The 17798-nt window shown below is 38.3% G+C and overlaps 2 protein-coding genes across 2 annotated transcripts in view; one reads left to right on the forward strand and one right to left on the reverse strand.

The window, feature by feature from the left end:
• The window catches only part of LOC132137503 (hsp90 co-chaperone Cdc37-like), a 40994-nt gene that overhangs the window by 3461 nt on the left and 19735 nt on the right, over positions 1–17798 (reverse strand). The window lies entirely within an intron of this gene.
• Positions 9699–10978, forward strand: LOC132137505 (uncharacterized). Its single transcript, XM_059547539.1, has 2 exons — positions 9699–10560; positions 10750–10978. The coding sequence occupies exons 1-2, from the start codon at positions 9699–9701 to the stop codon at positions 10839–10841; spliced, it is 954 nt and encodes a 317-aa protein (XP_059403522.1). The 3' UTR covers positions 10842–10978.

A 17798-nucleotide genomic window follows, 5' to 3' on the forward strand; every position in this document is an offset into this window, starting at 1 on the left:
TGTGTGTGTTTGCATGGCTATCTTTGTGAGGACCAGCGTGAGTTTTTAACCTTTGGAGTGAGGACCTTTTTGCAAAGTGAGGACATTTAGGCCGGTCCTCACTTTGTTTTCACTGTAATGGCCTCCATTGGCTATTTAAAGGCTTCTCTCAACGTTTCAGAGAGGTCCTCGGATGGATAGTAAAATGAGAAAAAAAAGTGTGTGTATGTCTCCTGCATACACACACTTTTTGCTCTCTATCGCCCCCTATTTTTTTTTATGTTTTCTCTATGGCCCCCTATTTTTTTTATATTCTCTCTATCGCCCCCTATTCCTTAAATATGTTACTGCGCCCATTTTTATGTTCTCTCTATCGCCCCCTAATTTTTTTATATATGTTACTGCGCCTGTATATAGTCAGTGCAATATCTCAGGAACGCCTTCAGGGAATATCTTCAAAATTGTCAAAAATGTTCACTTGGGCTCAAGGATGAACTGAACAGAATTTGGAGATCAAAGGTCAAGGTCACTATAACCTCACCCTCCTTCCCAAAGGTGTGCAATATACTTATGGTGGTAGCCAGGTGGAAAATCCTCCTATTACCCACAGCACAAAAATGGTCTACTACATGTGACAAAAAAAAAAAGTCTAATTTTTAACAACATTTTAATTTATTGAAATTCATTTTAATTACATAGGCTACTATTTAATTACATACTAATATTATGCATTATTATATGCATTGTAAATAATTCAAAACTACAGCATTTAAATGGTAGAGTTCTCCTTACTTTGTCATATAGTGCCTCTTTCAGTGAATGGGACTCAGATTTTACTGATACTAGTAAAATATATATATTGAATAATATATGTAAAATACTGTTCTTAGTCTTTTCTTCCTGTGGAGAAGCGTCCCACCCAGAAACTACAATAGTTTACTATGAATCAAATGGAAATTAAATTAAATACAATTAATTGTATAACCAAAATGCCAATAATTCTCCAACAACAACTTACCTTTCACTTTTAAATCATAAACAAGCCCGAAATTTCCCAGGACTCTTATTTTGAAATGTATATACTAATGCGGACTGATCCTTCAGATGTCAGACAAAATATGCATTCTTGCAACTGACTAAAACATATTATATAAAGGTCATAAAGTAGACATTGTCATAATTCATCAACTCGGGTTCATAAGCAATCGTTTGGCATAAATGTGCACTATTAATTGATTGAGAATCACTTTGACGCAGTCTGAAGCACATTAAATCATTAATTAAATCATTCTGACGTTAAATAATCTATAGGCTGTATCACGATTTATGTTTTTCCATCCCCAAAATATAAGACGACTTAAAATTATCATTAAGACATAAAACCCATTTCATGTATTGAAGATTTTCATGACAGTACATTTAAGAAAACTCACCCGGGGGGATTTTGCTTTATTCGCACACGTGCTCCGTAAATACATTTTACATTTCGCGCACATCTGTTTTAATTAGCGACTGAAGCGCGCGTGCGCTGTCTTTGTCTTTGTAATATCCGCGCGTGCGTGCAGCGGGAGAAACCGTTCTCGCGCACACAGAACGAGGGGAGATATAACACTAGTTAATCGATCGCAGATGGTTTCATTATAAAAATACAATAATAAAATCAAAAATGTTTCTCCATATACTTGGGCGGCCGTTAATATACGAGGCGCCCACCCCAGTAAAGTCTATGTGTGGGAAGCATTGCTCACATTCTTCCCATTTTGTGAATGTAGTATATCAGGAATACCTAGAGGGAATTTTATTTAATTTAGACCAATGTCCAATTGGACTCAAGGATGAAAAGATTAGAATTTGTGGTCAAATGTCAAAGGTGACCTCACAGAATACTTTTTATTTGATAATTATGACTAAATTTTACAAAAATGTATTGTCTATGAAGTGACATTGCAATGTTCTGCAAAAACATATTAAGCATTTTCTTTGATTGCCCTTTAAAAATTATTACATATAAACCACATAAAAAACTATAAGAGTTAACCATGGATATTATTTATATAATATTAGAATCAGAAAGAGCTTTATTCCCAAGTATGCTTGCGCATACAATATACAATATTTCATGGTTACTACAACTAAAACCAAGTTATACTGGATACTACAGTAATGATGTAGTAAAACATTGGTTAATTGTAAAACCTTGGTTTCTGCTTAATAGATAAATATGATTAGTATAGTTGTGTTTACTATAGTCATGGTTACTACTTATTACAATATTACTACAGTAAATGCATAGTAAATTTTCAAAAAGGTATAATTTATTAACAAGGATTGACATTATCAATGTCTTAACAACTCTGATTTTAAACAGACATCTAAACAGACTTCTAAATTAGAAGCCCACTTCATTAACTTCACTGTGAGTGTCTTTGTTCATGAACATGCCTCCTCAAGCCTGTGTGAGCACAGCGCAGCAACAGCTAGCTGATCAGCATTTAGACATGTCTCTGTTACCTGACTCACTCTTAAAGTCTGGGGAAAATCACGTTTTTAATCTTGTTTATATGTCTATGTGGTGTTTTAAACAAACCATGTGCAAATTCATAAGACAACACCATTGCTGAGTATTTTCTCCTTAATAAAACTGCAGTGATCTAAAGACAGTCTGAAATCACTGGTGTTTTCATATCATTAACTTAACTATGAGCGCTCTGAAGTGAGAGTCTCAGATAAGTGAGGTTATCCCAGGATATTGTTCTGTTGATATAAAACAGTTGTGTACTTTTAGCAATATAGCAGATGAATTATGTTATTGATGTATATTATGATGTTATGATGAACTATACACCTTTCTCCACTGACGTCTATGATGTTCAATGCGTTTCTGAGGAAGCTGATTTTTAGAAGGCAGACTGAAATTGTGAACACATTGGCTGTTTGATAACGTAGTCAAGTGAAAGGATAACCATATTAAAGATCAATTATCTTTATGTTGTGAAGAGCAATACTATTGTGCAGGGTTTACTAGAGTAATTTGAGTAAAGTTGTGCCAGTGGATCTGAGTTTGTGTGAGACAGTGGAGGTGAATCGCTCACATAGGCCTCTGTGCCTTACACTCACACACACTTTAATGAACCAAGTCAAATTAGGGTTTAGGGTTTAGTGTTAGGGTTAGTCCTTTTGTCCATTTGTAATTTATTATGTGCGGCCTAAATACATGGTACATGATGACATTTTTATTTTAAATACTGCTGTAATTGGATTAACTAAACCCCCTTTTCTGGCACGCTGAACATTTTTATCTGAAACTAATATATAGCAGTTTAAAGGGGAAGGGGAAGTCGTGGCCTAATGGTTAGAGATTCGGACTCGCAGTCCAAGGGTTGTGAGTTTGAGACTCGGTGCTGGCAGGGATACACAATAGTTGTAACGGCTAAGTGTACATCCATATTACTTTGTATTTCTGCTGGTTTTATATAAGCCTAAATACTAGTAACTCAGTGAGTGTATGTAATGAACCTTTCTATCCTCACCTTGGACACATGTTTTATTCATGGTAAGTGTACTACCATGGATACAAATATTTGGCCCTTTCATATGTGATATTTACATAATATATACATTAGTTGCAGAAAGTAATAGTATATCAATAAAGCATAATTCAAATGAGCTACACCTTTACAATCCACACTTGAAAAAGGATTTTCATTAATGCATCAAAAAATATAATTCCAACAATTTCCTTATTCTGAATTGTGCTATACTGAAGTACATACAATGAAATGTAGGTGCATTGTTATTGTACTTTTAAGATATGAATTGTAGTATGTTCATTCATTTACAGATAACTGCAGTAATAAATATCAATTTAATATTGTTCATATTTAATTAAATTAATTATTTAATTATTAATATTAAAAAATATATATTGGGGAATATCATGATACCCTTTGAGCTGCCTTATAAATCAATAAATAAAAAACGACAACAGCAACATCTCTGAGCAGCCCTCAGCGCTCAAAAGTATCGTTCTTAATTGATGGCCCCGCCCCCTGACCTCCAGCTGCACCCAGCGCGTGATTGTGTTCAAGATGAGTGAGCGGAGCAGTGTCCTGGAGCGCTTCAAGAGAAGACTGGAGCGACTGAGAGCTCATCATAATCGATGCGCAGCCTTTACAGTGCAGGTAACACTTTATCATCTTTAAGGTCTCTAGCATTTTTTTAATTTTCGGGGGGGACTTTTTATGATTGGGATGAGGGTGGGGGTTGGTAGAGATCGATCTGGTGGGGAGCCGAATAGAGCATATATATATATATAATCACACACTTTTACCTCACAGGTATGATTTTATGATCCCTGGCATTGATTTTCTTCAGAACTTTGGTGAGTGGGTGGGGTGAGGGGTTTAGAGCACAGGTATGAGTTTATGATCTCAGGCCTCGTGAAGGTTAGTGATGGGGGAGGGGGGGTGTTAGAGATCGCGTTGGTGGGGGGAGGGGTGAGGGGTTTAGAGCACAGGTATGAGTTTATGATCTCAGGCCTCGTGAAGGTTAGTGATGGGGGAGGGGGGGTGTTAGAGATCGCGCTGGTGGGGGGAGGGGTGAGGGGTTTAGAGCACAGGTATGAGTTTATGATCTCAGGCCTCGTGAAGGTTAGTGATGGGGAGGGGGGGTGTTAGAGATCGCGCTGGTGGGGGGAGGGGTGAGGGGTTTAGAGCACAGGTATGAGTTTATGATCTCAGGCCTCGTGAAGGTTAGTGATGGGGGAGGGGGGGTGTTAGAGATCGCGCTGGTGAGTGGGTGGGGTGAGGGGTTTAGAGCACAGGTATGAGTTTATGATCTCAGGCCTCGTGAAGGTTAGTGATGGGGGAGGGGGGGTGTTAGAGATCGCGCTGGTGAGTGGGTGGGGTGAGGGGTTTAGAGCACAGGTATGAGTTTATGATCTCAGGCCTCGTGAAGGTTAGTGATGGGGAGGGGGGGTGTTAGAGATCGCGCTGGTGGGGGGAGGGGTGAGGGGTTTAGAGCACAGGTATGAGTTTATGATCTCAGGCCTCGTGAAGGTTAGTGATGGGGAGGGGGGGTGTTAGAGATCGCGCTGGTGGGGGGAGGGGTGAGGGGTTTAGAGCACAGGTATGAGTTTATGATCTCAGGCCTCGTGAAGGTTAGTGATGGGGGAGGGGGGGTGTTAGAGATCGCGCTGCTTGTACATATTATTTGCCAGCAAAGAAATAACTAGAACTACAGTAAGTTTTAAGAACAAATTAAAATCGAGTAGAAAAGTAATGAATTGCATAATTACTAAGGATGAGTGAACTTGAACTGCAGTAATAACTGACAAGTCACTGAAGGGCCTTTGTATCTTTGTATCAGCTTCTCTGTGACCAAATGATACATTGTCAGTTGTACAGAACAGGCTAAGCATGGATGTGATTTTTAATGTAGTATATTACTATACTTAAGGTCTTTGATATAAATAACTGAATGCTAACTGTCTGCTAGTGCTGTATAACTTACTAATTAAAATGTATGTAGCCTTTGATTGGAATTATTTCATTTAAACTAAAATATGTATTTTTCTTTGGTGTCCAGGAAGCGATGGGTGGAGGGACAAAACAGGTATGTGCATTTACACAAACTTTTTGAGTAGTTGTTAATAACAAATTTGTGGTGAGTTTTAATGTAAGATGTTTGTGAACTTAATATAGAAACCTAGAAGTCACATGACTCCATCCTGTCACATAAACTGCCGTTTGCAGGCCCAAGGAAAGATTCAGGAGCAGTTATCTTTGTTTATATGATCTGGATGTTCAGTATTGTTAGGGCAGTTTTTTTTGTTTTACATGTTTTACAGTTTATTGTACATGTAAGTTAATCACTGTTATTATGCACAGACATACAGCCAGCACACAAGCCCTGAAGCCAGATCACTTTGGCTTGTGTCCCGTTTACAATGTAAAACACCTCACTTCAATGCTCGTGAGCTGTTTTCTGTTACAGAGAGTTGAGCCACATCATGTCTCTGACTGTGTGCGAGCCCTGAAACTAGATCACTTTTGCTTGCGTCTTCACTAAACTTTCTCAATATTATGTGCAGTTTTAGACCGAGGCATCACGTGAAGATCGCGTGCACAGAGAAACATTCAGGAGCGCAGAAACTCATTGTCAGTGCTGTCCTGTGATTTATCACTAAAGTAGCTTGAAGTAACAACAACCCACAGCTTCGCAATTAATAGAGAGACAGTATGACTAATTCACACGCAATCGCTCTCTTATTAATACATTTAGATAAATGTATGCTTACTGATACTGTGCTAATTTATCTGTATCTGATTTACAACAAGCAGAAATCTGTAAGAAATTGTACGACCCAAAGACCAAAAAGCTGCTGAAAGTGAGCGGGTTCCTTCAATTATTTTAAAATGACAAATGTAAGAAATGCACCCTTTCATTTGAAAAAAATATCCCACTTTTAAAAGTTGAGCATATTTACAGCACAAACCTTGTTAGTGATATGCGAGGAAAAAAAAAAAAGTTAATTTAATGGTAATGAGGTAAAATGTTCAATTAATCGAGATTTTGATTTTAGGTTCTATCGTCCAGCCCTAAGATGAAGCAAGAGAGGAACTGACGCAGCAAATGAGTTTAACTCTAGTCACGTCATGTCACCTTTATTTATATAGTGCTTTTTACAATACAGATTGTGTCAAAGCAGCTTTACAGTGATAGAGGAAGAAAAGTGTCATTGTCCATCTTAAGTTCAGTATTGATTCATTCTGTTGTAAAAAATAATTGGTTATTATTTTAGGTCACTTCTCTATACAGTAGTTCTGAAGAAAACTGTGATGTCATCGTCCAGCTCAGTTCAGTTTGTATACAATGGTGTCAATGCAGGCAGATCAAAAACATTTTGAATGTTTAAGAGCATACAAGGCAGTAAATGAGATCGTTCAGCATGGTTGGGTATTTTAGAATTTTAGTGATTCCAAAAAAACATCTTGGATATCATTCTAATTTTTTATTTTATTTAAAGTCTTTTTGCAAAACAATTTGTTACAGCTCAAACAAAAATCAACTTACACAAAAAAACTTCTGCCTATGGTTTTAACAAAAATACCACAAAACAACAAGCCTAACTCAACCCTCTACATTGCGAGTAAATCACTCACATATGCGACTAAATCTTCATTCTGGTGACTAAATGATGTCTAATATTAGCCAATGGCTAATCAATTGTCAGATTTAACTCGGCAGTGTGAGTTGGAGGCTAAGTTTAGCACAGGTATATTTTCACTCGCAAACACTCTGACTGAGGGCTTCAGAGTTTCTCTCTCCTTCAAGTGATCTGTGATATTTCTCAGTTCACCTCAATGGATGTGCATCACACCTGTGTTTGTTGTACTGTAAACTCTGGTGTGAAGGTGCACAAATCGCTGTCGCTTTCTCTCACACACAGAAACTGAGAGAAAGAGAGAGAGTGAATGAATTAACTCGCTACATTTAAACAATATTATTTGTTGTATTTTCCTGTCAAAATAACGGCGTTCCTATGGAAGTCTTCAGCTTTTGAGAACAGCCGGGTTTTCCGGTAGTGGGTGGAGTTATTGCGCGAATGGCAATCCCATTGGCTGGCGCTCAGCTATTATCATCCCTGTTTTGATTTCAGCAAATCAGTTCAAGCGAACGAACAAAACCTGATTAATATTCATGAATCCAGCAGCTCATTAATCCTTAGTGTGTTTAATAGTTCTTCTTATTAGAATTCGCATCATTTTTATCCTATAAGGGTTTTCGTTAGTTTTTTCCCAATTTTTTTTTTGTCAGAAACATTGAATGACAGAAAAAAACCACCTCTCAAGTTAAAATGTTCAGTTAAAATGACTAATATGCATTCAAACATGGTTATCAAATTTACTTCTAATTACTTAAGTTATATTAAATAATACTTGATTATTATAAAGCTTGACTGACTGATGTTAAATATATATATATATATCTCAATCAGTCTGGTGAGTAAACTAAAATATTTACTAGCCAATGGCGATTCAATTTCCAAGGTGTCCGTAGAGGGTTGTAACTAATATAAATGTCAAGCAATGGTTTGGGGTTAGTTTAGAGAACTCAGTTCAGTATTGCACAACATACAGTTTGAGAAGTGGCTTTGGATCTGTGCGCAGCACAGTCTTTTTGTACAAGAATTATTTAAATTCACATTAAAATGCAGACAAAGGAATCAATAAGAGGAATCAAAATTTGAAGTGTATAACAAGTATCCAATTCCTGACCTCAAGTATTTTATTTCACAGTTCATTAAAACTATTCCTTTAGACTGCAGTTTCGTTTTACAGACTTTGCAATTTTGCAACTGAAATATTTTAGCGAAAGAAACAAAAGTCATATGCCTGCTAACCCTTTTGTCAATTTGGCAATGTACTGTTATAATACACATTTACAGTTGACATCATTTAGTATCAGTAATTCATATAGTCCATCTTCAAAATTATTGTATATTAGTTATGGTAAACTGTCTCTATAAAGTTAAACTGTTTTTTACTTGCAGTCAAAAGATATGGAAGATGAGGAGCCACAGAGTGATTCCTTTGAATCTGAAGTATCCAGCTGTTCTGGATTAGATCCAGATTACAATCCAGATTCCAAGATTGCATCATCATGCAGTGAAGATTTGAGTCCAGTCAAAGATGCATCATATAAGAGTCTGTCCAGTGAAGAGGAACTTGAAGGACCAGACAGAAGTCTGAGTGATGAAGATCAGATAAGAGGTAAATGCACCATTAAAGAACAAAACAAACCCATAACTTATGTGAAAAGACACAAGAAACACCACAAGAAAACCAAAGCAAATAAAGACAAATCAGCTGTGACTCTAAAAACGTGTACTAAAAGGGAAGACCGTAAATGAGCATGGGACAAAAAACATTATTGCCTTTATTGTAGCCAGGCACACTCAAAGATTTCAAGGCATTTGGAGAGAAAGCATATAGAAGTCAAAGATGTGGCATATGCCTTCAGCTTTCCATTAAGATCGAAAGAAAGAAAGACACTTCTGGAACAGCTGCGCAATAAAGGAGACTTTAAACATAATGCAGAAGTTCTGGAGAAAGGCAGAGGACAAATAGTTACATGGAAGCAGCCCTCTGAAAAAGCTTCTGTAAAGGATTACTTGCCTTGCCCATATTGTTTCGGTATGTTCAGGAAAAAGGACCTGTGGAGACATCAGTCCTCATGCAAAACCAAGAAGTCATGCGTGAAAAGTGAGACAAAAAGTACACGAGGGAGAGTACAGAGTCGTGCTGCATGCCTGCTTCCAATATCAGCCTCCTCCGATGGATGTCAGTCGATCATCAACAACATGCGACAGGACGATGTGTCATTTCACATCAGAAGGGATTCTCTGATTTGCAAGTATGGTGAATCGTTATATGCAAAACATGGCCGCGTGAAGTCGAGGCACCAGTACATTGCTCAAAGAATGCGGGAGCTTGGCCGGTTCATGTTAGTTGCTAAAGATATGGACAAGACTGTCAACGCTCTAGAAGATTTGTGTGTACCATCCAGATTTCAGCTCGTTGTCAATATTGCCAAGCGTCTTACACAGTTCAGTCCAGGCAAAAATGAATATGGAAAGCCTTCAACAGCAGACAAAATTGGATTCTGCCTTAAAGGGGCTGTGGAGGTCATGATTGGACAGGCTCTTATGAATGACGATGATCTGGCAGAGAAGAAAGCAAAAAAATTCTATGAACTCTTGGAAAAAAAACTGGAGGAACAGTGTTTCTATCTCCACTCACCAAACCATACAAGAAAACAAATGGAATAAAGAAGATGACATCCCCCTCACCAAAAATGTGATTGCTCTGAGAGACCATCTCAGGCTGGTGGAAGACAAAGCAAGAGAGGAACTGACTCCACAAATGAGTTTAAGAGCATACAAGGCATTAAACGAGACTGTTCTGGCACAGGTCATTATTTTCAACAAGCGGAGGGAAGGGGAAGCATCACGCTTGACTCTTGAGATCTACAAGAAAGCAAGCACAAGTGCCATTAATGAGGACATCTATGAAACCTTGTCACCACTAGAAAAGGAGCTGAGCAAGATATTAACCCGCATCGAAATCAGGGGGAAAAGAGGAAAGAAGGTTCCAGTTTTCTTGACGGAGAGAATGAAAGAGTCGATCGATTTGTTGGTCAAAAGGAGAGAAGAAGCTGGTGTACCTGCTGAAAATCCCTATCTCTTTGCAAGACCTGGTGTGATGACAAACATACGTGGATGTGACTGTCTGCGTAAATATGCAGAAGAAAGCAAAGCAGAAAACCCTGAACTCCTAAGGTCAACTAAATTAAGAAAACAGGTTGCCACACTCTGCCAACTCTTGGACCTTAGTGAACAAGAGCTGGAGCAAGTTGCACGGTTCATGGGTCATGACATCAGAGTACACCGGGACTTTTACAGACAGACTGACAAAACATTTCAAATTGCCAAGATAAGTAAGCTTCTGTTCGCAATGGAGCAAGGCACTGAGAGCTTTCGAGGAAAGAACCTTAACACGCTTCATCCATCAGTGTGCGGTATGTTATGTATGTTTTATCGCCAATGCAATTCTATTGTATATATTTTAAGTATTGGCTTTAGCTACTAGACTCATTTTTAAGAGAACACCATTGACTTTATTTTTGTCAGTACATTTATAGCTATTTTAATCAAAAGAATGTACTTATGACTTTAGGGCAATCAAGCAATAATATTTGATTTTATAGGTGAAAGTCCCACATCAGCTTCTGGTTTACAGAGACAAACAAAAAAAGGACGAGCGAAGAGAAGTAGAGAGGCCGATGAGGGTAAGATTTAAAGTTTAGATTTAAACTTTGTGTTGTTAAAACCACCTACCAGTAAAATGGAGTTCAAAACAAAAGCACCACAATGAACTATGTATTCATAAAATCTAGGGTAGCACAAATATGAACATTTTGGCTGATACTGATAACCGTTAATTCTTTACATTTGGAAGCCAATAACAGATAAATTGGCTTGATAAATCTAAATCCAAATTTTGATATACTTTGAGAGCCTGATTACAGAAACAAGTCTTACCATTTAAAGGGTTAGTTTACCCAAAAATGAAAATGAGCCCATAAATTACTCACCCTGAAGTCATCCTAGGTGTATATGACTGACTTTCTTTCAGACGAATCCAGTTGGAAGTTATATTAGAAATTGTCTTTGCTCTTTCAAGCTGTTTCATGGCACTCAGCGGGTGTTGCATTGCTTCAGTCCAAAAGAAGTTAAATAAAAAGTGTCCATCCATTTAAAAAAAAAGATGCATTTTTGTACAAATTAATTTAATAAGTATTTTTTGTATGAATCACTTTAATCTAGCATGCTCTCACTGTTGTACACAGAAGCAGCTCTGGGCGGATGATGTATGGAGGTCAGTGCTACGCCATGAGTCTCGTGAATACCAGTGTTTGTTAACAGGAGTGAAGGAAGTAAAGTTTCCATACTTTAGAAAAGGAAAACCAGTCTCCTTTTATATTGAAATCCTCCAACATTCTTCTTTACAGATCCACATTTTGTACTTCCAATTAGTGACCATTGTTTAGTTTTGATCTCTGCTGCTGTTCCGCGCGTGTCACTTCTAAGCGGCTCATATGCAGCGCTGACCTCCATACATCATCCGCCCAGAGCTGCTTCTGTGTACAACAGTGAGCGCACGCTAGATTAAAGTGATTCATAAGTTTTTCATATGGATATTTTTCTTACAAAAACACATCGATTCACTACAGAAGGCCTTTGTTCATCCCCCGGAGCCATGTGAGACCCTTTTTTTTTTTTTTTTTTTTTTTTAAATGGATGGACACTTTTTATTTAACTTCTTTTGGACTGAAGCAATGCAACACCCGCTGAGTGCCATGAAACAGCTTGAAAGAGCAAAGACAATTTTTAATATAACTCCGACTGGATTCGTCGAAAAGGGAAAAAAAACTCATATACACCTAGGATGACTTCAGGCTGAGTAATTTATGGTGTAATTTTCATTTTTGGGTGAACCAACCCTTTAATCTTAATGTTATGAAGTGACGAGAATACTTTTTGTGCACAGGGTTGTAGGGTTCCTCATTGAAAAGGTGCCTGTATCATCTCTTCTTACAGATAGTCATTGTTTTCAGTGTCTGTCCTAACCCTAACTGACTGCAGAAGATGAGATGTCACCTTTTGTTTTCCAGATGGATGTTCTGACCTTTCTTCCCCTCAAAAAACACCTGCCAAATGCAGTGAGGATGGACGTTCAGATGTAGATGGTGAGTTAATAGTGTTTTTCATCAAGTCTCATTACACAGTGCAGAATGCCAATAGACTCTATGCACAATTCTATTTCCGCTAGACTGTAAGCCAGCGACTGCAGTTCCACCATAGCGTTGGTTTATAACTAAGTGCATTAGCAGCAGAAATCTTTCCCTATGTATTGCAAACAATAATTAAATATTAATCTGTTTAAATTTAATGATAATCATTTATATGACTATATCAAATCTCTTTGTAGTTATTGCTTCCTTAAAGGGATACTTAACCCAAAAATCCTAATCATGTCATTAATAACCCACCCTCATGTCGTTCCAAACCCGTAAGACCTCCGTTCATCTTCAGAACACAGTTTAAGATATTTTAGATTTAGTCCGAGAGCTCTCAGTCCCTCCATTGAAGCTGTGTGTACGGTCTACTGTCCATGTCCAGAAAGGTAAGAAAAACATCATCAAAGTAGTCCATGTGACATCAGAGGGTCAGTTAGAATTTGTTGAAGCATCGAAAATACATTTTGGTCCAAAAATAGCACAAACTACGACTTTATTCAGCATTGTCTTCTCTACCGTGTCTGTTGTTCATTATCTGGCTCGGCTCAGTGTTCATCTTCAGTTCTCTCTTCACAGCAGTTCAGTCAGTGTACTGTTTGAGTAAATGAATTACTCCGGGATATTGGTTTGTTTGAACTCAGAGGGAGTGTCAGCCACATTAAAAAAGTTAACAGCTTAAGTCATTTGTGGATTAATGCGTATTGGAGACATGAACCGTTTAAAACGATTCAGTTCGATTTGGTGAACTGGTTCAAAAAGATCCGGTTACATCGAATGATTCGTTCGTGAACCAGATATCACAAACTGCTTTGTTTTGAACTCTCTCACAACAGACACGGAAGAGAAGACAATGCTGAATAAAGTCGTAGTTTTTGCTATTTTTGGACCAAAATGTATTTCCGATGCTTCAAAATATTCTAACTGACCCTCTGATGTCACATGGACTACTTTGATGATGTTTTTCTTACCTTTCTGGACATGGACAGTAGACCGTACACACAGCTTCAATGGAGGGACTGAGAGCTCTCGGACTAAACCTAAAATATCTTAAACTGTGTTCAGAAGATGAACAGAGGTCTCACAGGTTTGGAACAACATGAGGGTGAGTTATTAATGAAATAATTTAGATTTTTGGGTGAACTAGCCCTTTAAAGTCTTGTCGTGTGTACTTTACCCACATTATTGCAGTGGAATATTTACTCCATTTCAGCACCAGTTGCCTTAATAAAAGCACGAACCATGAATTAAAGACTAGAGACAGCACTTGTTGACTTTAAGACTTTATTTATTCCCTCAGGGAAACAGTGCAGGTTTTCTAGTGTAGTGAGTGTACCTTTTGCTACCCTCAAACCATTTACAACAATACAACAGAACAGCACAATGAGAACACTTTCTTGCATTGCAGTAATGTAAATATAAACATCTTTAATAGTGTTAAACATCCTTTACAAACTTGTTGTGTAAATGTAAAACAATTGCTTGTGTAGCAGTCAGTGTTCACTATAGACAAGCAAGCAGCCGGATGAGTCAAGGCTGTAAACATTAAGTGGCAGCGATGGTAATCTTGAGCCTAATCAGAATCCAGCAGAATCTTTCATTAATCATTTTTAAACCAAGCTAATAAAATAATTACTTAAATGAGATTGTCCATTATGCATTTGTTACATGATACCTTACTTAATCAAGTTTTATTTGAGAAGGATGTGATGACTGACTCAAGCGGAGGATTGTTGTGTGTTTGTGGCAGCTCTGCTCTTCCTGATGTCAAGCTGCCAGTGATGTGCTTTCTGCTACAGGAGTGTGTCCTTTAACACAACCTGTGAAGAGAATTGAATACATCTATGACTGGAGTTATGAACTCAAATTCTATGTGAACATATATTAAACATACACAATACTGTAATGAGTACTATATCCTTACATTTTAAAACTTTAGCTCTTGTGAAGCTATTTACTGAATCGTCTTTGTAAAGATTTAGGAATCCTCAAAATCATCAGTATAAAATGAGCATTTAATTTAGACTTCAGCTATTTTTTTTCTTCCTATTCTTAAAGTATTTGTCTTCTGCCTTCCTCACTGACCTGAAACTTGTCACCCTCACACTGATCTCTCCTTGTTACACGATTCTTATGGAAACTGACACATTACTCAGTCAGGAACATTCTGTCATAACCAACAAACATCAGCTGAAACAGGAAAGTAATATATGGAAAGGTCTTAACTAAATGGATCAATACAAATAATGAAAAGAGAGCTATGAACTTTCAGAAGCTGAGATTTGGATAGATATGCTGGTTGGATATTGCATGAGAATACTCACCCACAAAGCTGATGTAATTCAAAACTCTTTACACTTCAGAGTGACGGCTCACTGCCTCGTAAAGCTCTTGTAAACCAAGTGTAGAAGCTTGTCTTCTCCTGTGATATATCCCCACAGTAAAGACCGATAGTGAAAACCGCTTCTGGCACGCAACACAGAATGTAATTGAGCTGCTGGAGACAAAATCCTGAAGTGATTGTGCATAAAGTCCATTTACAGAAATTCAGCCTTTCATTAGTTAAAGACTTTTGGTCAGATTTTACTGTCAGCACTTCAGCACACATGGACGGTGAAGATCCAACTTCCAACAAATACCTTTGATTCACTAAGTAACAGGAACTAATGCTTGTCTGTCTCAGATCACAGTCCGGGAGCGGGCCAGGTCATGAGGAACAAAAGAAGAAAACAGACAAGCAAAGGAAACGGTATGTTACCGTCTTCTAGACAACTCACCCTCATGTTGTTCCAAACCTCATTTGATGATTGTTTGTCTTCGGAACCCAACTGAAGATCCTTTGAATGAAATCTGAGAACTTTCTGTTCCTCCATAGACGGCTACGCAGCTGACAATTTCTAGACCCAGAAAGTTGACAAAGTCTTACAGGTTTGGAACAACATGAGGATGAGAAGTTAATGACCAAATTTTCATTTGTGTGTGAACTAACCCTTGAACTGCTCCTTAGTTGAGAATTTGGTTTTTTAAATGATAATAATAAAAGTAATGGTGTGTTTGTAGGGTTCCTCATTGAAAAGGTGCCTGTATTATTTCTTCTTACAGATAGTCATTAGGGGTGTAACGGTACGTGTATTCGTACCGGACTGTTTCGGTACAGGGCTTTCGGTACGGTGCACGTGTGTACCGAATGCAATATTTTGTGTGCGGAATGATAGGTACATTTTCGTGTTTCCAAACGAACATATTAAGTGGCGGAAGTCTCCGCGTTCAGCGTAAATCCCGCCCTGCAGCTGATTCTAATGCCGGCGACACACTGGCTGCGTGGCGTGAGCGTGGCGTTTCTGCTGCGTGTCAGTTGCGTGACGGCTGCTTCGCGTTTTCTGTATCTTTACACACCAGAATCGTTCCTGACGCGGCGATGGCGCGCTGCTGCTACTGTGGGTGACATAGAGGGAGACCACCGACAGACCAGGATCTTGTCTTCACTACAACAATATCTATACTTCATGTTGAGCATAAATATAAAGCCTACTGATAAAGGACACCGTCAACAGTATTGACGGCAAAATAGACTATGTTTGACAGGTGCAATATGCCAGTGTGTCACCGGCCTAAGGTTTTCAAAAGGCATCACGCGAGTGTGAACATCACTACAACTAGGAAAAAAACGATTGTGATTAAAACGCAGCTCCCGTCGGCATTTAACAGACCGTTGCTCTTAATTCAGATCGGTCCAACGCAATAACGAAATCTGAGCAGGTCTAAAAACTGAAACTTTTCCAAAGTGTAAAGTGCAGCATGAACAGTTATATATATATATATATATATATTAAATATGAGCAGGCCTACAAGCTGGGATTGGTAATGCTGCACTGTAATCATAGTTATTTATTTATATTTTATTACAACCCGAATTCCGGAAAAGTTGGGACGTTTTTTAAATTTTAATAAAATGAAAACTAAAAGACTTTCAAATCACATGAGCCAATATTTTATTCACAATAGAACATAGATAACATAGCAAATGTTTAAACTGAGAAAGTTTACAATTTTATGCACAAAATGAGCTCATTTCAATTTTGATTTCTGCTACAGGTCTCAAAATAGTTGGGACGGGGCATGTTTACCATGGTGTAGCATCTCCTTTTCTTTTCAAAACAGTTTGAAGACGTCTGGGCATTGAGGCTATGAGTTGCTGGAGTTTTGCTGTTGGAATTTGGTCCCATTCTTGCCTTATATAGATTTCCAGCTGCTGAAGAGTTCGTGGTCGTCTTTGACGTATTTTTCGTTTAATGATGCGCCAAATGTTCTCTATAGGTGAAAGATCTGGACTGCAGGCAGGCCAGGTTAGCACCCGGACTCTTCTACGACGAAGCCATGCTGTTGTTATAGCTGCAGTATGTGGTTTTGCATTGTCCTGCTGAAATAAACAAGGCCTTCCCTGAAATAGACGTTGTTTGGAGGGAAGCATATGTTGCTCTAAAACCTTTATATACCTTTCAGCATTCACAGAGCCTTCCAAAACATGCAAGCTACCCATACCGTATGCACTTATGCACCCCCATACCATCAGAGATGCTGGCTTTTGAACTGAACGCTGATAACATGCTGGAAGGTCTCCCTCCTCTTTAGCCCGGAGGACACGGCGTCCGTGATTTCCAACAAGAATGTCAAATTTGAACTCGTCTGACCATAAAACATTATTCCACTTTGAAATAGTCCATTTTAAATGAGCCTTGGGCCACAGGACACGACGGCGCTTCTGGACCATGTTCACATATGGCTTCCTTTTTGCATGATAGAGCTTTAGTTGGCATCTGCTGATGGCACGGCGGATTGTGTTTACCGACAGTGGTTTCTGAAAGTATTCCTGGGCCCATTTAGTAATGTCATTGACACAATCATGCCGATGAGTGATGCAGTGTCGTCTGAGAGCCCGAAGACCACGGGCATCCAATAAAGGTCTCCGGCCTTGTCCCTTACGCACAGAGATTTCTCCAGTTTCTCTGAATCTTTTGATGATGTTATGCACTGTAGATGATGAGATTTGCAAAGCCTTTGCAATTTGACGTTGAGGAACATTGTTTTTAAAGTTTTCCACAATTTTTTTACGCAGTCTTTCACAGATTGGAGAGCCTCTGCCCATCTTTACTTCTGAGAGACTCTGCTTCTCTAAGACAAAGCTTTTATAGCTAATCATGTTACAGACCTGATATCAATTAACTTAATTAATCACTAGATGTTCTCCCAGCTGAATCTTTTCAAAACTGCTTGCTTTTTTAGCCATTTGTTGCCCCCGTGCCAACTTTTTTGAGACCTGTAGCAGGCATTAAATTTTAAATGAGCTAATTAAGTGGATAAAAGTGTAAAATTTCTCAGTTTAAACATTTGCTACGTTATCTATGTTCTATTGTGAATAAAATATTGGCTTGAAAATATTGTGATTTGAAATTCCTTTA

Source organism: Carassius carassius, unplaced genomic scaffold (assembly GCF_963082965.1).
Source record: "Carassius carassius unplaced genomic scaffold, fCarCar2.1 SCAFFOLD_84, whole genome shotgun sequence".
NCBI lineage: Eukaryota > Metazoa > Chordata > Actinopteri > Cypriniformes > Cyprinidae > Carassius > Carassius carassius.

What these genes read in the sequence shown, in the direction of transcription:
- LOC132137505 (XM_059547539.1), top strand. Translation starts at nt 9,699, where the DNA reads ATGATCTGGCAGAGAAGAAAGCAAAAAAATTCTATGAACTCTTGGAAA. An exon ending in GCTTCATCCATCAGTGTGCG is followed by an intron (nt 10,561 to 10,749) that starts GTATGTTATGTA and finishes TTGATTTTATAG; the next exon opens with GTGAAAGTCCCACATCAGCT.